The sequence below is a fragment of the Sphaerodactylus townsendi genome, linkage group LG04, assembly GCF_021028975.2.
Source record: "Sphaerodactylus townsendi isolate TG3544 linkage group LG04, MPM_Stown_v2.3, whole genome shotgun sequence".
Taxonomy (NCBI): domain Eukaryota; kingdom Metazoa; phylum Chordata; class Lepidosauria; order Squamata; family Sphaerodactylidae; genus Sphaerodactylus; species Sphaerodactylus townsendi.
This window is the reverse complement of record NC_059428.1, coordinates 102,659,817-102,686,867: the sequence shown is the minus strand read 5'-3', so window position 1 is coordinate 102,686,867 and position 27,051 is coordinate 102,659,817. Positions and strand designations below refer to the sequence as shown.

At 43.7% G+C, this 27,051-nt stretch overlaps 1 protein-coding gene and 1 long non-coding RNA gene across 3 annotated transcripts in view; both read right to left on the bottom strand.

Annotated features, from left to right (window-relative positions):
* Window positions 1-20,067: 20,067 nt before the first annotated feature.
* On the bottom strand, window positions 20,068-21,673 carry LOC125431903. The gene is made up of 2 exons (XR_007244359.1): window positions 20,976-21,673; window positions 20,068-20,217 (listed from the first exon to the last, which is right to left on the bottom strand). It is a non-coding gene; the product is annotated as an uncharacterized LOC125431903 (long non-coding RNA).
* Window positions 21,674-23,556: 1,883 nt separating this feature from the next.
* The window catches only part of TUBGCP3 (tubulin gamma complex associated protein 3), a 47,542-nt gene continuing 44,047 nt past the window's right edge, over window positions 23,557-27,051 (bottom strand). For both annotated transcript variants that reach the window (XM_048493647.1, XM_048493648.1), the window contains exons 21-22: window positions 26,810-26,926; window positions 23,557-24,601 (exon numbers count right to left, since the gene is read on the bottom strand). In XM_048493647.1, coding sequence (XP_048349604.1) covers window positions 24,443-24,601; window positions 26,810-26,926 — 276 coding nt within the window. In that variant the 3' untranslated portion in view covers window positions 23,557-24,442. The remainder of the gene's footprint in view (window positions 24,602-26,809; window positions 26,927-27,051) is intronic.

Here is a 27,051-nt window from a genome sequence, read left to right as displayed (position 1 = left end):
GGCAAACTCTATGCTGGGGATCATTAGGAAAGGAATTGAGAATAAAACTGCAAAGATTGTCATGCCCTTATATAAAGCAGTGGTGCGACCGCACTTGGAGTACTGTGTCCAGTTCTGGTCGCCGCATCTCAAAAAGGATATTGAGGAGATAGAAAAAGTGCAGAGAAGGGCAACAAGGATGATTGAGGGACTGGAGCACCTTCCCTATGAGGAGAGGCTGCAGCGTTTGGGACTCTTTAGTTTGGAGAGGAGGCGGCTAAGGGGGGATATGATTGAAGTCTATAAAATTATGCATGGGGTAGAAAATGTTGACAGAGAGACATTTTTCTCTCTTTCTCACAATACTAGAACCAGGGGGCATTCATTGAAAATGCTGTGGGGAAGAATTAGGACTAATAAAAGGAAACACTTCTTCACGCAACGTGTGATTGGTGTTTGGAATATGCTGCCACAGGAGGTGGTGATGGCCACTAACCTGGATAGCTTTAAAAGGGGCTTGGACAGATTTATGGAGGAGAAGTCGATTTATGGCTACCAATCTTGATCCTCTTTGATCTGAGATTGCAAATGCCTTAACAGACCAGGTGATCGGGAGCAACAGCCGCAGAAGGCCATTTCGTTCACATCCTACATGTGAGCTCCCAAAGGCACCTGGTGGGCCACTGCGAGTAGCAGAGAGCTGGACTAGATGGACTTTGGTCTGATCCAGCTGGCTTGTTCTTATGTTCTTATGTTCTTAAGGTGCTGGTGGACTTGAATATAACTGTTCCACTGGAGATCAACCTGGCTGCCCTGTAAACCTATCTTCATGAAAAACAGAAGGAGAAAGTACACCTTCCTCTGTTCCGAATGGTAGTGTATTTTCATCCTGCATACTCTTGGAGGAGAGCATTTACAGCAGAGTAGTGGTAGAGGAAAGCTACAGTAGGGGTGTGATTAACTCTGTCCTTACTTGCACATCCTACACCAAAATGCTCCAAGTAGCCTCACCTTGGCATTCAAAACAGTGAGTTAAGCATGCCCCCTTATAGTGATACTCCTCTATTCTAAAGTATATTCTCCCAAAGTAGTTTTCTTTTCTTTTTTTAATTCAAAGAGTCATCATGACAACTACACCATCAACGTGCGATTGATTTGCTGATTTTAAAAAATACATATAAGAAGCATTTATTTTATTTATTTACAAAATTTATATCCCACCTTTTGCCCATTCAGGGCCACCAAGATGAGTAACAAAGGCAGAGCATTATAAAACATCATAAAAAGTAATTAAAATTAGAAGTGTGTGTTTGTGTGTGTTTGCTACTCTCAGCAATGACAGTATAGCACAAAAAGGAGTAGTCATTGAGGGGATGCCAGACACAACAAAGAAGCAAACACAAGAAGAAGAGGAGGAGGAGGAGGAGGAGGAGGAGGAGAAGTTTGGATTTATACCCCACCTTTCTTGACTCAATGTGGCCTACAAGCTCCTTTCCCTTTTTCTCCCCTCAACAGACACCTTGTGAGGTAAGTGGGGCTGAGAGAGTTCTGAAGAACTGTGACAAGCCCAGAATCACCCAGCAGGACTGTAGGAGTGCGGAAACACATCTTGTTCACAATCTTCAGTCGTTGGTAGAACCCAATTATAAAAAGTGCTAGATAATATCTTTGAGAGGGAGTTCTATGATTTTTGAATTTCTACACTCAAACAATATAATAAAATAAAAATAACCTTAACAATTAAAAGGTTTATCCCCACACCAGAAATCCAGGTGAATTTGTAGTACCACTTTGTATAAGGCTAAGCCATTGATATAGGCCAGGTATACCATTTGGATGCAGCAGCTGACCCAAATGCCTGATTTTGGGGATGGGTCATGCCCTTGGGTTTGCATTTACTTTCTGATCCTGTAAACTGCTGTAACACCACAGCATAGGTTCTGTTTGGTTTGACTCTTTTTCTCATAAGAAAGTAAAAGAAAATTAGCTTGTAATCTGGGAAAGGGATAAGTAACTTTTGAAATGTCTCATTTATTCTGCTTTGTAGCCATTTCTAAATAAAAAAAAGTTAAGGGAACAATTAAACATTGACTATAGAGAATGTTTTAAAAGTCAACAACAATACATCACAAACAGCTCAGTAAATAATAGTGCAATTTTCTTAGCTAATAGAATGTTTTAACACCTGAATTCATTCACATGCCTGATTAAACATTAACAGCGTAAGCCCATAAAAGAAGATTACAAGTTACAATATCTCTTTTCAAGTAACAGCATATTAACCACTGTTGTATAATTTTTCAATTGCATTCCTTTAATTTATTTATGTTGTGGAAAACATAATAGTTCCACGTAATATTTTTGCTTTTTTAAATGATTTTATTACAGATGTAGTTTATTCGTTACCAAATCCAAGTCAACATGTCTACATTCAAACTAAAGCTCCATTCAAGTAACATGGTAATTAATGCTCTCTTTAAACTGTCCTAGAAGAAGAGTTGATTTTTAGACCCCACTTTTCTCTACCTTTAAGCAGTCTCAGTGGTTAACCTCTTCCCTTTCTCTCTCCACAATGGACACCTTGTGAGGTAGGTGGGGCTGAGAGAATTCTGAGAGAACTGTGACTAGCCCAAGGTCACCCAGCAGGCTTCTTATAGAGGAGTGAGGAGAAATAACCCATTTCACCAGATTAGAATCTGCCATTCATGTGAAGGAGAAGAGAATCAAACCTGGTTCTCCAGATTAGAGTTTGACATGTTGTAAAATTGTTTTAAAATTATTTATATATATATATATACATATATATTTATTAATGAGTTCTTCACCATGTGCTCATTGCCACTCACCCTTATTGCTTCTATCTCATCCCACCATCCAAGCGAAGGGCAACACACAGTGCTGGATTTAGATGAAGACAGGCCCTTGGCTATTCCTCTTGTGAGGCCCCTCCCTATCCCCCACCCTCACAACTAGAGGAAGATGGAAGAGTGTTTTAAACAAAATTAAGTAAAGCTGAGTTTCTCTTGCACTTGCTAGCACCACTTTCAAATCTTTTGTTCATGCTCAGATTAGAATCTGAAAATAAAAAGTAAAATTAATCTTCAGCATTTCTTAGAAAGGAAAACATGAAGGGGCATTCTCACAAAATGGGGTCACTTCAGTGAAGTCTTGGAAGGACAAAATCAATACAGAAATCAATGCTAGTGTTGAGTTATCAGCTTCAGACAGTATTATTCTGAAATAGAGTGCAAGGAAAATTACTGAAGGGTTGTTTAGAAACTACAGTGCTTTATGACAGCATGTGTAAGAAAGGCCTATGACAGTGTCAAAAATATTGTACACCTTGGCCAGAGCCCCCCTAGTTTTTGAGACCCTAGACGTCAGCCTGCCAAGCCTATAGGTAATTCAGCACTGGCTGCACATGATCAAGAGTCAGCATACAGATCCATCAGGTCTGAGACTCAACTGAAGTTATTTTTTATTCCCTAAAACCTTCTTAAATATCTTAGACTATTATCTTTTGGGAGGAGACTCCTGCCCCATCTATTGCTTTTTTGAGTTCTGATATTTTGCCTGGCAGCATTAGCCTTCTACTCTCATCTTAATGCTTCTGGACTTCCATAAACTCATTTGAATTTACTCACTGTGGCCCATTATACCCGGAACTTTTACTTTGGGGCTCTTTTCTGCGTAGTGGGCTTGTAGTGGGGTCTCCTCGTGTTTCTCTGTTTACACATGATGAAGTACTCACTCCTTGCAACAGAACTTTTCTGCAGACAACGCTTCTAGGTCAGGTTCCCTTAATTCCACCCATAACTAATTCTTAAAGGCACAGATCTCATTACACCTGATAGTCAAATGCGTAGCCCTTTAAGCTGCACTTATATTGATATTACTGTTCCAAAAATAAGCAGTTCCCTGGAACACATGCTGCTAAAGAAGGCAACAATATCTAGAGCTCATATTCTCTCCCCCTCCCCTCCCCTCCATGAACATACACATACTTCCTGCTGTTGCTGCTACAAATGGAAGACAGAGAGGCTTGTTATTTCCAAGCACTCTTTGTTACAATTATATTAATATCTCAATACATCAAAATGAGAATGTGGAGATCAGTGTGTTTTGGCTAAGCCTGTGTGAGTGAGCTTCTTTTCTGTGAGTTGAAGGAACCGGGAACATGGAAGAGGGGCAGAGGGGAAGACATAAACAGCAGTTCAAGGGTGTGGGAAGATTGCCTGTGTGCGGAGGAAAGATGACCAGGGCAAAGCTGTGCTCACTGGCAAATCTGTTCCTCTCGGTGGCAAAGCAAATAAAAATCATGTTAGAAGTGATCTTGCTTGCCATGGAGAGAATGGAAAGTGGGGTTTGAGGCAATACATCCATACAAGAAATCTTGAGACAACGGACATTCGCCCCCATTGCACACCAGACATTTTGTGCAAAATCAAATTGTGTAGGAAAGTAAGAAATGTCTTTAGAAACTGAAACTAAGAATCTACCCCAAATGGCTATGGCACTTCCATCACACTCAGAAAGCCAGAGTTTGGCTCATTCACTGACTGCTAGAAAGATCACAAAAGGAAACTTTGGCCTTTTGTGTACTTACAGTTTGTGGTACAGTTCTGTGCTTTTCAATGAAGTCTGCCCATATTTCTTCATCTACATATGAGAAGTTGCCCTGCGGCTTCCACATTTTGCCTGAGTCCTGCTTCTGGGTTGGGAAATGTTTGCTGCCTTTTTCTGTTGTTGTTGTTTGTTTGTTTGTTTTTAAGGTCATTTTAACAATCTATCACAGGAGCAATGGATCAAAAATATTTTTAAAAGTTTAAAAGAAGCAACACCAATCCCTGGAAATGCTGGCAGGCGAGTACATGGAACTGCTTCTGCATGCCTGGGGGAAGGTGGTGAGGAGCAGGAAAGCCAAACAAAGCAGAATACACACTGGTGTGCTTTGCTTTTCCTGTGCAGGCAGGGAAAACATTACACTTTGCCCACTCCCAGAAACACAGGGGCATCTCTGATCTGTAGCACAGTAAGTTCTGTAGAACGGGAAACACGTGAGCAATTGAGAATCTGACCTGAAGGTAATGTATGCTTGACAAGCCCAAGATCACCCAGCAGGTTTCACGTGTAGAAGTGGGGAAATAAACCCATTTCTCCAGATTAGAGTCCACTACTCTTAACTACTACAAATGCAACTGAATATGTGTATCATTTATATCAAATATGTGCATCCCTACAACAATTTGGCACTAATTTAAAAATGGCTTAGAATAACCTGCTTTTAATATAATTGAGAGCTTGTTAACAATCACTCATATTTTAACAGGCATTTATTATGATTAATTTGCTGTGTATAATTTTCCTTGTATCTAATTTAGAGTCACCAGATGTTCATCACTTATTTCAGAAGATTCATCCACTGCAACCCTATGAAAAATACCTGAGTTTCCCTATTTCAGTGATCCCATTCAATTATATTACAGGTACACTAGGCTCTTTTATTTTGAAATTTCATCCTGTGAACACTACAAGTATACATTATTGCACATGTCTTGCTATATTTCTTTCAGAGTATGCATTTAGCCCATATCCGATTAAGTTCTCTGAGAGAATTAAGCTAAATTCTCCTACTGAAAAAATAGCATTTTAAAATTTTAAAAATTTAAAAAAATGTGTCTGGATCTCATTCCTTAATGCACAAAATATTGTAAATATCAACCACATAGCACATTATCTAAAAACAACAAATAAAAACTATGTTAAAAGCAATACCAACAATAACAAAATACAATAGAACCACAAAGAAGCACAATAAAAGCATAGCAGTTGTATGAGTTTGGATCCTATGAATGAATTTGCCAGATGGACTTCTCAGAAATTCTGTATTTCATAATCTCATCACCACTACTGGAAATGGCACTGTCCCAACTGAGCACCCAACACCATTCAATCATGAAGGCTGTCAAGAAACTGGTCTCTTACTGCAGTTTCTTGCTTTACTTAGACCTCTCCAGTAGTGTTGCCATGCCAAGCCATACTCTGCAAAGTTATAACATATGTCCCTTGTATGGTTCCATTTTGCAAGGTATTTTCTATACTATCCCAGGTTCCAACAACAGGATAGTTGCAACTATCAATTTGAAAAAAAAGATAAGAATGTAAAGCTTTTCCCAGATAGCAATTGATTTAAGCATGGAGCGGACATACATGCAGATGGCCCCACTGATTCTACACCCTCCTAATTTGTAGCATTTGGATAAGCAGATATCTGGATAATGAGCTTAGCTTGGGCTGGATCCAAAACCTCCATTATGATTATGGCAGTGACGTAGGTATAGATCAGCACTGAGGCCACACCTCCCCACACCCCACCCATGGCCTCAGTGCTGATAAAAGCAGCTCTCCGAGGCCAGGGACGGCAGACTCCCCTGCCCTGCCCTGCCCTGCCCTCCCCCCCCCCCATCGGCTGGGCTTCCAGCTGGTAGCTAACAGTCCTGTTTCCCTCCCCTCCAGGCAGAGGGGTAGCTAGGGAAAATGGAGCCTGGTGCAAAATCTGAGGTTTGCCCCCTACCCAGTGGTGGGATTCAAATAATTTAACAACCGGTTCCGGTAGTGTGATTCAAGTAATTTAACAACTGTTTGTTGACAAGCACCATTTTAACAACCGGTTCTGCCGAAGTGGCGCGAACCTGCTGAATCCCACCACTGCCCCCACCCACATAGCCAGCTAGTGTAATGCTGGAACCCACCCCCAAACAGCATCACTTTCAATGGTGTTTAAATTAGGGAGCCCAGATTCTCCTTTTAAATCCATTTTAAAGGAAGAATCTGGGGTCCCCGGTAAAACAACATTGAAAGTGATGCTGTTTTGGGGTGGATTCAGTGGTGGAATTCAGCAGGTTCGCACCACTTCGGCAGAACCAGTTGTTAAAATGGTGCTTGTCAACAATCCGTTGTTAAATTATTTGAATCCCACCACTGGGTGGATTATCTTCCATCCTGAAACAGCATCACTTCCAATGTTTAATCTGGGGGTGGATTTAAAAAGAGAATCAAGGGAAATTTGGAGGGTGCCTGCTGTCAGGGGTGCAATTGTTAAGCTAGCTGCACCAAACTTTCAGGGTATCTTTAGGTGACTCTCCTGATGATACCACCCAAGTTTGGTGAAGTTTGGTTCAGGGGGTCCAAAGTTGTGGACCTTCAAAGATGTAGCCCCCATCTTCTATTAGCTCCCATTGGAAACAATGGGGGATGGAGCACCCTCTTTGGGAGTCCATAACTTTGAACCAACCTTCACCAAACCTGGGTGGTGTCTGCAGGAGACTATCCTTATGATACCACCTAGATTTAGTAAAGTTGGATTCAAGGGGCCCAAAGATATGGACCCTCAAAAGGGTAGCCCCATCTACTATTAGCTCCCACTGGAAACAATGGGGGATGGGGCACCCCCTTTGCGGGTCTATAACTTTGGACCCCCTGAGTGTCACCTGAGTGTCACCTATCATCAGGAGTGTCACCTGATGATAGCCTGAAATTTTAGTGCCGCTAGCTTAAAAACTGCGCCCCCTGCAGGCCAAAAACCAAAAAATTACAAAAAATCCACAAACAGGGGGCAGAGCTTCGGACATGCAATGGGAGGGTTTGAACCCAAGGGAAAAAAACCCTTACCTACGTCCTTGGATGATGGCAGAGGCTTGTATTGGTTCAAGGATGAACTCTTCTCTCTGCAACAGCACAGGTCCATGCAGGGGCGGAGTCACATGTCCCCAGGCGCACGCCATCCTGTCACATGGGGAATGCAAAATTACCCCCTATACCCCTCTTCCATTGCATCGACTCAGCTTCCGGGTTGGCATGGAGGAGGAGGGGTGTGTCAGGTGGGGGGCAATTTTGTGCTCCCCAAGCCAACTCAGCTTGTCTGATCCAGGTCACGGTGGGAGGAGGTGATGGCGTCTGGGGTGGCGCACAAAATTGGGCACCATTGCCCTGGGCACAATTTCCTTTCACTACACTACACACTTTATTTATTTATTTATTTTTATTATGAGATTTATAAGCCGCCTCACCCCCGAAGGGCTCGAGGTGGCTCACAAAATAGCTGCACTTTAAACAACAATCAGCCAAACATTTCAAATACGAGAATGCAGCTTAATTCATTAAAAACTTAAAATTTAAAAGCTTAAATAACAATTACAATTTACATACAAGTTAAAAACAACAAAGCGCCCAATCTGAAGGCCAGCGGAGGGAGGGGATAGGTAGGACCCAAGATGGAAATCAGGGCCCGACCAGATGGAAGGCAGCAGCCTCAATGGGGGGTGATAAAACCGCGGCCAGCCCCCCCAAAGGCCCGGTGGAATAGCTCAGTCTTACAGGCCCTGCGGAACTCACCTAGGTCCCGCAGGGCCCGGACAGCTGGAGGTAGAGCATTCCACCAGGCAGGTTAGAAGACTCTGGTATTTGCAGAATGGAACATTCAGTACCTATTTACATTGTAACATGGAGTACACACAGTGGATTTGGATAATCACAGCATAGAACAAAGATTTTTTTGGTCATTATTGTTTTTGAAACAAAAGCAGCAGTCAATGGAAGCATGATGTTAGTTTGCAATAGTGGAAATGAAGACTGAGACATTTTAAAATTGCCACTCCAAAAATGTAACTGTGCAAAAGGAAAAAGGGGGGAGGGTTGTTCTCCAATATCCCACCACCAGTAATAATATTTTTTCAGTAATTGAAGAGACAAGAGGGAAAAACCAAAAATGATGAGGGGGAAGTTGTGTGGAATGGTTTCCACAGAAAATGTTTCCAAGATACAGGAACCCATTATACATGAATCACTTTTCTCGAGGCTCTTCACCATGCAGGGGGGTCACGGTCGGGTCTCCCCACATTGCTGTTTACACACAAGGAGGTGCCCTGCCACCTGCTGCATGGCTTACCTGCTCTCAATTCCAAATCGCTCCCAGTAGTCACAAGATTGCTGACTTTGTTAAAGCCTTTACATTACACCTATCTTGCTATTATATTCAATTTCTATTATATGGGTATTATTATATCTACTAGCAGGGCCATTTTAACGTTGCTGTGGCTGTGTGGCGAATGAAATGGGAAAGGAACGGTAGCAGCAAATCAATTGCAGAGGCCAGCAGTACATGCTCATGCAAACATGCAGCCTGATACTGTGCGATGTCAGTGATGTGTGTGCCCGCATTCCTTGGGAGGGGGGAATGGAAAGGCACACCTCCCACACATCTAGGCTGGCTGGTCATGATCCTTTACCTGGGAGTAAGTTTGGTTGGTGGCAGTAGTTAGTAAAGCTTCTGCGGAAACCCTCTGACGCGTGCGACGCAGCCATTCAAAGTATGTCATGGTTGCTGTACTGAGCTTACTCCTGAGTAATGCGTGCCTGGTTTTCTTAACTGTAACTGCAGTATTCAGGGAATCTAGGGTGCCTGGCCCCTTCCTCCTGTCCCTTGCAAGTCGCCCCTCACTCTCTTCCCTCCCTCCCTTCTCTTCCTTTGCATGCCACCCCTCCCCCTCCCTCCCTTCCCTTTCCCTCCGCTAGGGTGGGTGGGTCATATCAAGATGCTGGGCCCCTGCCTCCCCTCCCTTGCATGCCACCCCTCACTCTCTTCCTCTTCCCTTGCATGCCACCCCTCCCCCTCCCTCCCTTCCCTTTCCCTCCGCTAGGGTGGGTGGGTCATATTAAGATGTAGGGCCCCCTGCCTCCCCTCCCTTGCATGCCACCCCTCCTCTCTTCTCTTCCTTGCGTACCACCCCCCCCTCCCTCCCTTCCCTTTCCCTCCGCTGAGATCAGTTGGGTCATATTAGTCTGGGGCCCCACCTCCCCTCCCTTGCATGCACCCACGCTCACTGTCTCCCCTCTCTCACTTCTCTTCCCTTGCATGCCTCCCCCACCGTCCCTTTCCTCTCCCTCCCTCTCTTCCCTTGCATGCCACCCAGTGGTGGGATCCCAAAATTTTAGTAACAGGTTCCCATGGTGGCGTGATTCAAACTGTGGCGTAAGCGTAATGGGGCTAGAGGCGGGGCAGCGACGGGGGCGTGGCCAGGCATTCCAGGGGTGGGGCATTACTGGGCGGGGCTGTGGCAAGGACGCAGCCGCTGTGCCGGTCCTTGGGTGGGAAACGAATGCCGCGCCCAGGCGCAGGCTGCCACGCATGCAGCTGGTGCACCTCCTGCTAGACTGCTTTAAGTTCTGCAGCGCTACTTCTACAGAGGAGGAGCGTGGCTTAAGGCAAAAATCAAGTGACAAAATCACCAATTAGTAACCCCCTCTCGGCACACACAAATGAGTGGTAACCTACTCTCGGGAACCTGCTTGAGAAACTGCTGGATCCCATCTCTGATGCCACCCCTCTCCTCTCGGTAGCGGTGGAGGTTAAGAACTCGTGTATCCCTAATCTGAAGGAACCCGGGTTTGATTCTCCGTTCTGCCGCCCACAGGCTGTGGGGGGCTTATACAGAGTAGAGTAGCCTGTACACTCCCCACACACGCCAGCTGGGTGACCTTGGGCTAGTCACAGCTTCTCGGAGCTCTCTCAGTCCCACCTACCTCACAGGGTGTTTGTTGTGAGGGGGGAAGGGCAAGGAGATTGTCAGCCCCTTTGAGTCTCCTACAGGAAAGAAAGGGGGGATATAAATCCAAACTCCTCCTCCTCCTCCTCTTCTCCTCCTCCTCCTCCTCCTCCTCCTCCTCCCCTCTCCCTCGTGTGTATGTGTGTGTGTGTGTGTGTGTTTCACTTCCACTCAAGTTACTGCCTATGTGCTGTTTCCGCTGCTCATCTTTTGCCCCCTCAGTGAACATTCTAAGGGCACGAACATTCTAAGGGTGACAGTTACACACAGGCCCCTCCCTGTCCTTCACCAGGGAGCGCCAGGAAAAAAGGCGTTTTTACCTGGGCCAGGTATGAAATTTCAGGTATGTGAACATCTGAAAACACTCTCGCCTGACTGACTATAGTGGCTGGGAATTTTCAGAGGAATTGGCCCAGCAGTTACTGAGGTACCCTGTCATCAACACATACACGGTTAGCTTTTTATATATATAGATATTGCTATGTTTTTGAAACAAAAGAAGCTGATCCAGCTGTTGTCTGAGGAGGGCAACGGACTTGCTTTGGTGGAGTGTTGCTTGAGGGCTGCTTGCGTGCCGTAATGGAATCCTTCTCTCAGCTCTCCCCAGCAGGGAAATCGGCTGCTAGTGCAGGAGCACAGCTGCTCTGCTTGACTCTGCCCGGTTCTTCCTTCACTGGTGCTGCTTCTGCTGTCGTGATGGATGGATGGGTGACCACAGTGGTCTTGAACAGATTTATTTACAACTAACAATATGAACTGTAGAACAGCTAATAGCTAACAGAAGCTGTCTGTCTAACCTCTCTCAGGTCTCACTTCCAACCGCTTTTCCCGGGTCTCTTAATTTCACTCATCAATTCAAATTCTTAAAGGCACACACCTCAGCTCTGGGGCAGCTGCTGGACCACATTGCCCTTTTCTGCCAGTGCCCATCTCTTCCCATGCCCAGGGTAACTGCCTCCCCTTGCCTCTCCCTAGGTCCAATCCTGAGCAGATGTCAACCAGCCACCTCCCTCTCTTATGAGCTCCTTATCTTAACTGACAAACTGGCAGGCAGGTGAGGTCACAGAGGCAGGTGAGGTCACAGAGGCAAGAGGATTGTTTCACTCCCATGTATCTTGGCAACGGGATGCCCAGCCAGGGATAAAAGGGCAGGTATCACCAGAGTAGCTTTCAGTCACCAACTGCTGTCCCTGGAGGTGCCAGTGCATCTGATGGTGCTTGTCTGATGCTTGTCACCTTTCTTCTTCTTGCTTTGGTTTTTGGTTGATGAGATACTCAGAGCCCCAGAGGGCACTTCATCCAGGTAACATGGGGTTGGGGTGAGTAATGTGTGAACCAGACAGTCTGAAAGAGGACAGGATTTTTCTTCAACACTTCTGTTCCTTTAGTTACATATGGTGCTTTTCATGGTGTTTTGAAAATATAATTCCTTATATTTATAGCCTTTATTTTGACTACAAAGCCTTTTTTTCCTGTTCTCCTTTACAACATACCTAAAGGATGAAAATGTGTTGACTACTATAGATGTCCATTTTATACAGACCTGCATAGTAGGTAGATGATTAAGCAGAATGCTTTGTACCGGTCATATCAGCAGAGGATCAGTGAACCTACTGGCTTTGGCACTTATACAAGTCTTCAAAAATGGACAAGAAGAGTGCGAGGAGCACTAAGTATTGAACACTTGTACATTGTGTGTAACAGACTTCCCTCTGTGATACACCTCTGAAGATGCCAGTCACAGATGCAGCTGGAACGTTAGGAACAAGATCCGCCAGAACGTGGCCACACAGCCCGGAAAACCTACCAGAACCACTCGTACATTGCTTCTTGTCTAATGTTTGCAAGACCTATTCAGAAGAGACTGCCAATAGTATGATTTCTCATTTCTACAGCATTTTTCATTTTGTTGTTATTGGCATAGTGCTTTAGATATTTTTTTAAAAAAAAGATAAACATCATTTTATCCAGAAAGACAACTAGACATTTTTTTGTACTTGGGCTACTAATTTTAATCTTCTGTACAATAGTTTCACAATAAGAATCTGTAGGCAATACAGGATGGGTGTAAGACATTAGAAATTAAGTGAAATCTGCCATAGTAGTGCAGTAACGGCATATAATAATGATGACAGGATCTGTGGATAAATAACAGCAGTTGGGAAAGTAATAAGAGAGCAGCATTTGACAATGTGTTGTAGAAAACCATATAGTTATTGCAAAAATATAAATATTTTACTGCATAGCCTTCCTTGCTTCCTTCGACAGTGTTTTCTGACATAATTATGGGACTGACACTGAATGTGAAAAGAATATTTTTAACCAAGTGTTCGTATGATGCAGCTGTACTCATTCTTAATCACTCATTAATGTCTCGTCAAAAGAGTACTGTACTTTTTGTTTGTTTCATTTACCAAAGGTCAGCATACTTGGAAGCAATTGTCATGCACCATTACAGACCTCTTTACAGATTTTTCTTGCATTGTTCTAAGCTATCATGTGCGCAAATGAGTCAATTGGTATGCAGATTGTCTGTCATTAAGACCATTTGAAAATCAGCTTTGTCATTGGTTTAGTGTTGGAACTTCAGCTTTATGCATATACTTCTTGAGTATGTTGTAGCATTCAGAGCAGGTCTGATGATGGGTGGTCATGCTAGAATCATAAGGGATACTTCTGCATCCAGTCAAACTAAAATGAACAGTGATGGAACTCTTCCCCGTATCCAAATGGAACTTTGGGCTGGAAACAGACACTTATTTCTAAGACAGTTAAATGTGGTATGATAGTGCAATAAAGAGCCACGTTTACTATCACAATGGTCCAAAAAAGGGGGTGGGGTCCTAGAATAACCTGTATATCACTGACACATAATTAACTACTATACTACCTTTAACATTTCCAAACGACAGTCTCGAACACCCATCCTCCTTACCACTTGTGAACGGGGTCTGATAGTTTGTCAACTTGCTAATGGTTGTTCAGCAGATTGTTCACTGTATTCCTTACTAACTGTGCACTTTATTTTTCAGGGATGTGAAGGGTAGCCCCATCTCCTTAGCAAAGAATGTGGGATGAGGTACCCCTTTGAGGGTCCATAATTTTGGACCCCCTTAACCAAACTGCACCAAACTTTGGGGGTACCATAAGGACAGTTTCCAGATGATACCTGAAATTTTGGTGCCAATACATCCAAAAATGCGCCCCCTGCAGGAACATCCCAGAAATTTGCCCAAGAATCTTTGTTCTTCATTGAGTTTTCTGTATTGCTGTCCATGGGGGTTGCAGGCTGGGGAGGGGACATTTTTGAAGGCACAGTCTCAAAACTTTCAGGGTCTCATCAGGAGACTGCCCTGATGATACCCCCCAGGTTTGGTGCAGTTTGGTTCAGGGGGGCCAAAGTTATGGACCCTCAAAACTGTAGCCCCCATCTCCTATTAGCTCCCATTGGAAACAATGGGGGATGGGGCACCCCCCATAACTTTGGACTCCCTGAACCAAACCTCACCAAACCTGGGGAGTAGCATAAGGACAGTCTCCTGATGATATGCTGAAATTTTGGTGCTGATATATCTAAAAACTTCACCCCCTGCAGGCACTAATGTCCTGGTGCAAAAAAAAATTTAATCATGGTGGAGTGGCCGCCCGGGGGGGGGGGGGGCATCCAACTCAGGTTTTGCCCAGGGCTACAGTTTGCCCAGGGCTGCCACGTTACGCCCCTGGATGCAATAAAGCGAAGAGGATATAAAACTGAGGATATAAAGGAGATAACATTCCTTCCTGATCCTAAAAGTCCCAAAAATGCTAACAGATCAATAAGAAGAAGAGATATTACTACCAGATTCCTCTCTGAAAAGTCAGGTGAACCTCAGATTGACATTTACAATGTTGAAGATTTATATTGGGTGCTCTTTATTATATTGTAAGTTCTTTAGGATTGCATCTAATGTTTAAATTAGAAATGTTACTTTAGATATTTGTATCTGTTAATAAAAGCAATAGCTTGTAGCAGCTGATATTAAGGCCCAAGGAAGTTAGTCCTGGAATTCAGTTTGGACTAACACCCAGGTAATCCCATCTTCACCAACAAAAGGGCCTTTTGATTTACAAAGGATGGACTCAGGCTGTGGACTGACTGTTGGAAGATGTCACCCTGTTTTGCTATTGGACTGATCTCAGGATCCAGAAGCTCACATTCTTACTTTCAGGATCCAAGAATTCATTGAATCATTTGTCTTTGTCTAACACTCCCAAGGAACCACCTCAGGCAAGAAGGTGCAACCTTTTCTTCTGGGATTTGATCTCATCAGCATTTGCAAAAGGATTGTTTTCTCCCTTTGGTGTTCTAGGATATTTTCTCTGTATTAGATGGAAGGAGACCGCCCCCTTCCTGGTTTTTGCACTATGGGGGTGGGACTGCCCTACATCCCCTTTTCTGGGTTACTGGGGAAATGTATAAAAGGGGCTGATGCACAGCCACAGGCGCGGTCCTTTTGCTGAGCTGTGCCAAGAAATCACTTGCCAATAAAGAACCTCCCTGCTTTCAAAGAATCTCCTGCGCCTTTCCTCCTTGCCTTGCTGTCACGAGCTGAAATCACTTGAAATCACTCCTAGAAATCACTTTATGTTACCGGGGCAGCAGTAACAAAAGAACCATCTCAGAAACCTAGGACTGTTGCCTGACCCAGAGCATATTCATAACTTGGGCAAAGTATGTATACTGAATGACTCATGAAGTGAGATTGTTATCTCCTATGCTCCTTCATTACCACATACATATGGCAAAGTATCTTAACAGGTGCTAATGCACACACTCAAGATGCACCTTACTCCCATCTTGTCCTGTGGATTCAGCAATTAAGGGTGGAAGAATTGCTTACATCAGTTCTATAGGAGTACATGCTTTCATTTGATCAATAGATTCTGCAATTGTGCAAAATATCACATATATGATGCGGCTCAATTATGCAGCTAGCCTCTACCTGGGCTTTTATGGCCCTGGCCCCTGCCTGGTGGAATGTTCTTCTTCCAGCTGCTAGGACCCTGTGGGACCTTGGTGAGTTCTGCAGGGCCTATAAAACTGAGATGTTCCACCGGGCTTTTGGAGGGGCTGGCCGTTGATCCGCGCACCCCCCCCCCCTTATTAATGCCTCCGAATACCATCTATTCGTAACATCTATCCAGCAAACTGCCAGTCCCCTCCAGGAGTTGGTGGGGTTGGAATCTCGGATGCCATCTATAATTGGGTTATGATGTTGCTACTGGATTTTACTGTATTAATTCTGATTTGAATTATGTTGCATATTGGTTTTGCTTTGTATTGTTTGTTTGGTTTTATTGTACACCACCCAGAGCCCTTCGGGGGTGGGCGGTATACTAAATTTAATAATAATAATAATAATAATAATAATAATAATAATAATAATAATAATAATAATAATTGATGATGATGATGATGATGATGATGATGATGATGATGATGATGATGATGATGATGATGATGATGATGATGATATGTAAACTCAAGTCTTGGTTCCGTTTTCATTCCTGCAAGTGTTTTGAGTTAGTAGAAATAAAATAATAATAATAATAATAATAATAATAATAATAATAATAATAATAATAATAATAATTGATGATGATGATGATGATGATGATGATGATGATGATGATGATGATGATGATGATGATGATGATGATGATGATGATGATGATATGTAAACTCAAGTCTTGGTTCCGTTTTCATTCCTGCAAGTGTTTTGAGTTAGTAGAAATAAAAAAAAAATCAGAGCTAAAATTGTATTGTGTTCCAATTGAAACATCCTGACTGTTAGTAACAAAGTACTCCTGGCATATCACCACAGTTGATTCCACTTTCTCTGAAAGCTACCGTCTGTCAAGCTGATGGAGTTTATATTTCATTATGTAATGTGTATTTCACCCCAGCAGCCAGTTGCTTGCCCAGGCCAAGTTACAGGTCCACGGGAAAGGTATTTCATCAGATCAAATCCTTAAGCCACTACAGTGACACAGAAAATGCACGCTGGAGAGCTGGTAAAAATGTCTTTGTGTGCTGCTAAATGTTTTGAACTTGTCTATACAGCTGCTGTCTCTCCTTTGCTGAATCATTCTGCTCTTACAGAGAATGAATACATAAGAACCATAGAATACCTTTGCTCAGAGCTACTCATGTAGTGTTGGAAATAACCATAGCAGAATCCACAGGACAATTTTAGTCTAGCATTTAATCTAGGACTCTTCAAAAGCCTCATTTTGCAACTGTACAGTAATAACAGCCAAATTCAGACCTCTCTGGGGGACAGAGATGGCAGCAGCACCCCACCACCTCCAAAGGGCTTCTCTGGGGTGCAGAAACACCCCCCTTCCCAAGGTAAAATCAGCTGCCTAAAATCCCCCATAGGGGATAATAGATGTATACCATGGAAAATGTGGCATATGTCCAACGCTGGCTCCACTGGTGTGAAGGGGCTGGGAGGGCAGTGGAAGCCACAATGGTCAGGTCAACCCTCTGGAACACCTCAGCCATCAAGGGGATCTTTCTGCACTAGTGGGACAGGAAATGGCGGTGGGTTCTAGGGTCAGATGCCACAGAAATGCATGGTGCCCGCCCTCATATCTCCTCCTTCCATCAGCATATTTGCCCCTTGTGCCAGTGGGGTGAGCACCCATGTCAGCACAGGGCTGCACCAACTCCTAAGGTGAGTCCACCTCCTCCCTCCCTCCAGATTGGACTGCTTGGCTTTGAGTGAATTGTCGAAGTCATAGGATGGTATGTGTGCCTGTCAGTAAAATTCTAAGCAATAAGAAAGTCCGATTTTATTCCTTGGGGCTTTTCCCCAAGAAAGTCTTTAGCAGCGTTAACTCCTGTATCCATTCTTCCAAAAATGCCTTAATGTGGAAGTTATGCCAGAGCTGTCATCCACCAGATCTTCACCTCAACATTCAATTCCCAAACGATGAGTAAGTGGAAAGATTTGATCAAATACTAAAGACAATGTTAAGGAAGCTGTCCTAGGATTACCATCACCAGCGGAACCTGGATCTAAACAATCTATCATTTGCCGTACAGTACAATTGGAGCGTAGCTCCAAGGGGACAGGGGGCATGATGCACCGGGCGCATGCCCCTGTGAGGGTGTGGTGAGGGCGTTCCAAGGGCGTGGCATGCTGTGGCGGGGCAGAGGATGCACCAGTGCACAGGGCGCTTTTCCCCCTCTCTCCGTCCCTGCTGCAACCCCACCCCCCAGAGCAGATACACTACAGTACTGAGAGGAGTATGAGCAGTACAGAGGGCTGTAGATTCCAGTCAATAGTGCCTTTGTTTTAATACAGACCATGCTGCACTACAGCAGGTGTATTGCATGAAGGATCACAAAACTCACATCTTATGGTATTCAGACCCTAATGCCTGGGTTGCAGCTGAGGATTGTTTTCCCCATTTAAACTGAAACATTCCATGCATTCCCCTTATGTTGTACACACATTTTTTTCTGGTAAATAGTAGTTTTTCTTTCAACTGTGTCTTACTAATGTGTTCAATATTTACTAAAAAGGGGACTAAATTTTACCTTATAACTCCATCCAATATTATTTTTGGAAATGTCTGGAGATTACATCTGTGGGGGCACATGGTTTACAAGCAACCATCACTTCATTATAAACTTATATCATCCATTCTAATGAATTTGGATGGTTGGTGATTCCAAGGCAAAGAGAAACTTGTGTGAGGGTGGGAGCATTTTAGAAATACCAGTAGTCCAGGCCACTACAAAGGACCCTAAGGAGTTGTAATGCAACCTAATCCTAAACATAATAATGCCTTGAGGCAAGGGTATAGCGGCAAAACGTCATCCTATTTACCATCCCCCTTCACAACTGCCACACCTATCAAGACACATTTTTAACATAAAGTAGGTTCAGTCAGTCAACAGTTGTTCTGCCTCCTCATTCCCTACAACATGAACAAAGCCAGCATTACCTAATACATTAGGGGTATAATTTCAGCATTGTGGTCCTGTGTTTATTGAGTGGTGATAGCAGTAGTTGCTATTTTTAAACACTTGATTTATACCTTTCAGTTGGGTCTATTCTCCTAAGATGCATTTTGTGTGTATTCAGCTGAAAGAGAGCAAACATTTTTCTATGGCTGTGGCAATTTGTTTGCCTAAACCTCAATTACAAAATTAACAGGGCAGCTTTTTTTGTTGTTGGGTTCCTTAAGCCACAGTTTAAACCTCTAATAAAGACACACAATTCAGAGCTGTAGACACCAACAACAAGGTATAGCTTTGTTTTCTGAATTTGTAAACCAGCTGCAGAGGTGCAATTTCAGAATCCATCTTGCAAGGCAGAGAGAAACCATATAAAAATGTACAGTTTGAGCATTGAAATTCTGCTGTTTGCATCACTTTATCGGTCAATGGAACTTTGATTTTGCACGTAAAAGGAAGGTTAAATAGAGCAATGTAGTGATGTGCTAAAGGATAATGAACAACACATGAGCAGCCCTGTCCATACCCCAGTTAAGCTTCTAGTATGCAGATTAAGATGATTTAGTCCCAGCAGAAACAAATCTTTCCAGTCAGCCTCCAGTGAAAAATAGAGATTTTTAAAATGGCATTAGTGGTTTTTATCATGAAGTAAAAGCTACAAACTCCCATGTAAATGCCAGTTTTTGGAAGCCAGAGCACTGCGGCTGCACCATTCAAAGGCTTAAGGGCTGTCAGGCTTAGGGCCCTGTTCCTGCTTGCCAGCATCAGTGGAATAGATGCCTAGCTTTTGTGTGTGCTGATTTCTCTGGGCTTCTGTAGCTGGGGTCTGAAGCCAAATGAGTACTGGCAGGGTTTCCAGCTCCAAGATCAAGCTTGAGTCCCTTGGCTCTGCAGCTTCCAGGCCTGGAAGTGTGGTGGAGTCAGCACATGTAGCCTTTGGGGAACAGTCACATAACTGGCACAGTCCTAGAATCCTAAGAAGGATCGATCCTAGTTGGTTTTTGGAAGAGGACACATCAAGCTTATACTGAAAAAAAATGAGATAAAAATAAATATAGGAAAAAAGACATTTCCCTTTTCCTTTCCATCCTGTGTGGTTTTTAAACACTTGGAAGGGTAGTAGAAGAATTATCAAGAGTGAAAGAAACCTGGTTAGGGGTTGGATTGTTATTCAAATTGATCTCCACTGTGGTTCTGTCAGGTACAGAGCTTCCTTTAAAATCTGCACCACTGTTATATTTTTGTGTCCACTCTATATTTTTTTCACCCCCTTTTTAAATTAATTACTGGATTTTCAGTCCCCCCTCGTTTATCGTTTTTTTTGAAAGGAGAGGGAAAAAAGTTAAAATCTGTTACAAGTGTAGAACCATTCTCATGTTCTGGGGCACATACTTCAAACTATTCATCCTATTGTATATATGGGTCCCTATCTTGGAATGGTACTCTCATTCACAAAGGAGAGACAGAAAAAACAAAACAAAACACTCAGTAACCTTTATTCCTCTATCAAGATACAGACTAAAATATATGGGAAGCGACAGCAAAAAATAATAACCAAACAAACTTTGTATGGTTAAATATTCCCAATTGTGTTTTTCTTCTTCATGGTCTGTACCTTAGAACCTAGAGACAATAGAAAATTTTGAGCATTAGCATCTTCACCTACAACAGTTGCTCATTGTGCATGCTCAGAGTGGGTGGATCCATGCTCACCCATCAGTTAGTTGTTCCTTAACTGCCACAGCTGCTTCTACAGCATGGGTCCTAATTTTTATTTTTGACCCTGTAGGCACACTTGGAATTTTAACACAACATGGCGGGCACAGCAACAAAATGGCTGCCACAGGTGGTGAAGCCAGCCACAAAATGATTGCCACAGCTTAACTTCAATAACACAGTGTAGGTCCTTGTGTTGTGGTAGCAAAAGCAATATTTTAAAAAATCTGCACAGCCAATCAAATCTCCAATATCAATCAGAAGCCTTGCAGGGCAAAAGCCCCACCTTTCCCATCCACTTCTTAAAAACAGAAAAGGTGTTGGCAGGCACCATGCGCTCCCAGTCACCATGCTAGGGACCCCTGCTTTAAAGGAAACTTCATGTCAATTTCTGTCTATTTAAACAATATGAGACACAAAGAAAACTTCAGTTTGTGGGCTGTACACAATATAACACAATGTACAACATTTAAGAAGTGTTCCATTGGGGATGGGTGGGTGGAGAAATCCCATCCACAAATGGACATAGACGTTGTCTTTTATGTTTGGGGGAAGACCATGAAGTGGAGCACAGTCACTTGCCAGCATTGTCTTGAGTTTACAAAACAAGCTAGATCTAATTGTGATAACAGATGGAAGACTCTGAAATGGGTGAAAACTATTACCTCTAAACAAACGGATGTATCCTCGCCCACAGTCCTGGGGTTTCCAGCACTGAGATCAGATTCCATGGTGTTGACAAGAAGGGTCTTCCCGACATCAAAGAGGATTCTGTCATGTTAATGGATATTTACTTTCAGTATCCCGCCTTCCCTTGTTCTGCAACAGGTAGCGAACTAGAGGCAAATAAGAGCCAGCTTCGGCCCTTATCTTTCACACTGGCCTTGAAGAAAGTAACGGTTGTAACATTCCTGTCCTATTTACTCTGCCTTTGATATGGGGTGAGAAAGTGGGGCCGGGAGAGAGAGGACGCCTTGGGAATAAAAGGTTTTACCTACAGACAGTTTGCAAGAACTGGCTTTCTCTAGCCATGCCACCTGATGTCTGTCAATAAACACTTCTGATTTGAAATTAAGAGTCTGATTATTGTCTACAGATCCAGGGACATTAAACCAGTTCTCCCTAAAATCCCACATCTTTGCCCATACTAATGTCTACGGATTGAGCAACAGGCAGGATCAACAGAGCTGAGGCAAACAGGGAACCACCCCATTCCCAACCAAAGAAAACGGCAATGGTGCAGACGGCACCGAGCCACGTGTCCCCAACCAGCCAGGTAATGGAGGACAGGGGGCTGACGTGGGGATGCCCGTACAACTGGAGTTCGCAACCTCTCCCAACTCCCCCATCCTGGTTTCAACACACACACACCCAACCTTCCACCTGGGAGTGAGGAGGTGAGATCCCTGGAAACAGTACAAGAGTCAACAGGAGTCCACCTGGTTTTCAAGGGAGTTGGATGAGGGTGACTCCAACCTGGAAGAGGACACGAGGTACCCCCAAAATTGAGCATTGATATGGGATCCAGATGTGTAGAGATGAGAGGAGGGGATGCAGCAAGAGATTCAGCTGCTCCAGAAGCAGGTGGTCCTCCTCCTCACCTGACCCTTGGCTGAGAAGTCTCCAAACTGGCCACTGACTCCAGGGTGATGTGGGAATCTGTGCCCCACCAAGAGAGGCCCCGCCTGGAGACGCAGGCACCGGGCTGGTACCTAGAGGCAAGGGTGCATCTGTGGGGTCAATTCAGCCCAGGCCACAGGGGCCACTGCTGCCAGCCCTGCCACTGCAGGGGCCGCCGCTACAAGGGCCCGAACGTAGGCTGTGTCAATGGAGAAAACTAAAAGCCACCTTCAATGACAACTCCTGACAACCTGGCATACTTCCTGGTCCAGGTGGAAACCTACATGCAGGCCAATGCTGATAACTATGAAAGAGATGAAGACCAGATCTACAAGGTGGGGGCCTTGCTGGAGGAGGAAGGGGTGGCCTTGTATGTGGGTCTCTTCTGGGGAGGTGCCCCTGAACTTCAGTCCTTCAACCAATTTATGCTGGGCCTGAGTGGACAATTTAAGGACCCTTTTCTAGAGGATAAGGCCCAGAGAAGATTGCAGAGATTGAAGCAAGGAAACCAATCAGTAGCAAATTTTGCAGCCGAATTCTGCCAATTAGTGAGCTGCCTACAAAACTGGCCCAAACATATCTCGGTGCATATGTTTAAGGAGGGACTTAACCCAGAAATAATGCAGTAGGCCATGGTAGCCGGGGACCCGGATACCCTGATGGGCTGGATCTGCTTGGCTGGTGATGCGGAAGCTCACCTACAAGCTGTGCAACAATCCAAGAGGAAAATGAGCCCAAGGCGGCAGTCAACCCTGGTCCAGAAGCAACCCACCAAGGGTCCCCAGCAACTGCCCAAGACACGAGTGGATGAAGACTCATCCTCAGGAGCAGCAGTGGTGTAGTGGTTAAGAGCAGGTGTACACTAATCTGGAGGAACTGGGTTTGATTCCTTGCTCTGCCACCTGAGCTGTGGAGGCTTATTCGGGGAATTCAGATTAGCCTGTACACTCCAATACACGGCAGCTGGATGACCTTGGGCTAGTCACAGTTCTTCTGAGCTCTCTCAGCCCCACCTACCTCACAGGGTGTTTATTGTGAGGGAGGAAGAGAAAGGAATTTGTAAGCCCCTTTGAGTCTCCTATAGGAGAGAAAGGGGGGCTATAAATCCAACTCTTCTTCCTACTGTAGATGCAGTAAGTGGGACATCAAGAGGAGTTACGCATTTGTTTCCCTTCTGTGGAACAAGCCACAGGATGCTGATTAGGGACATCCCTTCAGTGCTGCTGCCACCACCCACCAGGACTGGGCTGCTGTTGTCTAACCATGCCAGCATCAGACCTGGGATTGGAGAGACTCAAATAGCAGAGAAGGTCCAGCTATGCCTCCATACATTGCTGACACCTCCCACTGCTTTGCGGCCATTCCAGTTTCACCAGCATGGTATCAATACCATGCCCGAAGAGTTGGTCACCGGTAAACTTCCAGATGCAGCAGCTCTGGGTTTAGTTAACCTAAACCCTTTTGTGCTTAGGGTGGAACAGTGAATAGTGGGTTTCAGGAATTGCTAAGTGGACTTCTTAACTTATGAAGTGTGCGCTCGCATTCTTCATCTGGTGTCAGTCCTCACTTTGCAAAAGATGACAGAAAGCTGTACTCAAAATGATGACAGTTGAGGAAACAGACAAGAATGTTTGAAATATAACTGTGTTTATTCTCTAAGTGTTTTACCTGTGAATATAACAAATGGTAATTGGCTATGACTTGATATATAGTGACTTCCTTACAAAAATGTTTCTCCCCAAAATCTGGACAGCAATATATAACTATGTACAATGGAAAAATAGGCAAGGAAAGAAAAATAAGTAGTCTTCATTATTTAAATTAATTTCTAATATACCAGATTTTGAACACAAAATACTTCATTCACATCTATTCATATTTACATGTTTCATTATTTGAGCATGCTGAGGCTCCAACTTCATTTTTAGGATATTAGTTATTTTTTCACTCCAGTTGTGTCTCTATTGTTTGTTTCTGTACAGTACTTTTAAATTTTTTTCTGGAAAAATAAATTGTTTCGAAAATGTTAAATATTATCGGATGTAGTTTTAACTGACTTGTTTTAACACACAGTCAAGTACATCACAACTCTGAAAAAAGGAATTAAAAAAAGTTTGCTTTACAAATCTATTCATTGACCTGATCCTTCTATGGTGGTTTTAGAACAAAAATGGTTCCTGAACTGAAATAAGAAATTAGAATGTAAATTTCCTGGAGACGAATACAAATGGCGGCAGAATGTTTCAAAAGCACCACAGAAAAATATAGTGATTTGTTAATGAGTTCATAAGCAAAAACCTCAACGTTTTAAGCTCACTTAATAATATCAAACATTACATATACGAAACAAGCCTTTTTGCTTTCTGCACAATCACGAGACTGGTAATGGGTTGTTTGTGACAACAACAAACCCCCGTTGCATGCCATTTGGTTTGAGTATAAGCTGATCTGGACTGCCACATCCAGCAACAGGTGACCTTCAGCCATCCTGAGACATTCCTTGCAGAGAGGTTTATACGTGTGACGTACGTCGCCCTCTAGTGCCTAAGGACACCCTAAGCCTGGGTTCCCTGGCTTTATAATGTTCGTTGAAATCCAGCCTGAAGCTCAGAAACTGAAGACTTTCATCAGAATTGGTGGTCAGTAATACCAAGAACTGCTGCACAATGCCCTGGGGAAAAACAGATTCATATAAACTTATATACATAGTAGCATTTGAATACAATGAAATTATTATGAGAGTCAGCATGACGCAGCAATTACAGCTTCAGGCTCAGGTATGAAAGACCCAGGTTTGAATCCCTACTCTGCCATGGAAGCTTGCTGGGTGACTGTGGCCCCTTCCACATGGGCCAATAAACGCAGGCTAACCACGCTATAAAACTCGTGTTGTGGGAGGGGAGGGACTTCACAGGATCCCGCTCCTAACATGAGTCCACTCCACGGGTTTATCCAGAATTCTCGGGTTTTTCCAGAATTGCACTATCCGCGATTCTTTAGTTTTACTGTGGATTGCAGCCGCGACCAAGCAAATGGCTGCGCTGGGAAGCGCATTACTTGGACCAACTTCCCTTTTTTTGTCCCTGCCTCTCTGTTGCGTAGCTATGGAGGGGCAAAGGGACAGCAGCATGGCTTTGGAAGTCCATGCCTGCCAGGCTTCGTAGCTACGCAGTGGAGAGGGGGAGCAGGGGGGGAGCGCCTCTGTGCAAAGGTGTGCACCTCGGCCAATGTGCTCACTGACCATGGTGTGCCCAGCCATGTGAATGGCCCGTGGCTATGACGGGTTCATTTATCCCACCTGCGACCCGCTTTACATTTGCTGTGCGGAAAGGGCCTGTGACTGAAGTTCTGCTCCTTTCTGTCAGTCATCAGTCTCTTGTATGCCTGTTCGGTGTGCATACGCTTGTGCAGAGCAGCTAACAACCAAGCTGGGCCCAGAGATGGTTGAGGAAGCTAGGTGGGTGGGACAAAGAAGAGAGATCAACTCAGACCAGTCGGAACTGAGACAAGCAGGTCAGATCCCGCCTCAGAGACTGCCATGTCTGCAAGCAGGCTAATCCAGCGAATGCATGGAAATAGGGTCTGCATCACCAGAATGTTGAAGTGGAGCGAACCTGTCTCAGGAGACTATACAAGTCTCAGAGCCTGACTTTTATGGGAAGACAGACTAGCACAGTGAATGCTTGGGGAACAGTATGAAGTCTCAACAGCCAGTTTTTGAGGGAAACTGGTGAATGATTTGTAATTTCTGAGAGAAACTCACGTTTACACTGTGAGAATTCTGAACTTGAGGGAAAAGCAATGATCAGGCTTGGCTGTTAAATGTTTTGTACACCCAAGAGTTAACATCTAAAACATAATGTGTTCAGCAAAAGCTGGGTATTAGCTGTAAAAAGTTTTAAACCTCATTACTGAGCCTTCTTATTTCTCTTATCCCGGTTGTGAATAAACGCTATTTTTGTTAATCCAGTTTCCATCATATATAAGAAGTATGTTTGAAGGCCACAAGAGTTCAATCTATCATTAGAAAGATTGGGCAGAAACCCCTCTGGTCAAGCTATACAGAACACTCACTACCTCTTCTTACGTGGCCTTTAGACCCCAACTTTCACAGGGACCTTGGGGGCCAATCACTCTCAACTTGTAAGGATAAAATAAGCGGCTCCGGGTCCCTACTTGGGAGAAAGGAGGGGTATAAATGAATCAAATAAAACCACTTGGGGATATCCACTGGGGAGAAAGGCAGAGTATAAATGAAGAAAACAAATAAACACGAGCTGTGTTGGTCTACAACAACTATTAAAAAGCCCAGATAGAAACTGTTTGGGAGTGCCAGCTGCTACATCCACACAAAAGCAGTTAGAAAGTTTACCTTGGATGAGAACCAGACTTTAATGAAATGAAAGAACTTTTAAAACCTACTGAAATTAGCACCACAGTGAATATGAAATTTGTTCCTATCAGAATGACTCGTGGGGACAGACAGCATTCTAGCTTTTGTTGTCAAGCAGAACTCTTTAACGTACAATCGCTCTTTAATGGGTGTTTTTGTCTATTAATTTTAATGATTTTATGATGTTTTAGTATTTTGTTTTTGTTTGAGTGTCCTCTCAACCAGGCTTATCTGTAAGCCATTCTATGTCTGGGGAATGTTATTTGGGTTATTGATCATTCCTCTACTAAGAAGGAATGTCACACATCCCACAATGGAACAGGGTATACTGTTCGTTGCAAATACTGCTTTTCCTCCAAGTTCCATACTGTCCAGATAATGTTGCATTAAAACAGCATGTATTTTATAAAAGAGACAGTAAAGATACTCATTAAGAGGTCATTTCTACAAACATTCATCACTGATATTTTGAAAAAGTATTAATACCTGATAGAAATGGGTAAGAAGCCGCAGCTGTGAACACATTTTTGGTATTGAGTCTTGAAATTCTTTAATTCTTTTATTCTCTTCTTCCTCTTCTGAAGCTATTACTCCCCATTCACCCTTAAGTTGAAAAAGCACATTTTGCGATTAGCAAAAGGCACATATTCACACATCAATATTTATTAACAAAGCTATATATTGATTTTCTTAGAATATCCAGTATAACAAGGCTGAAAGTGTCTTAA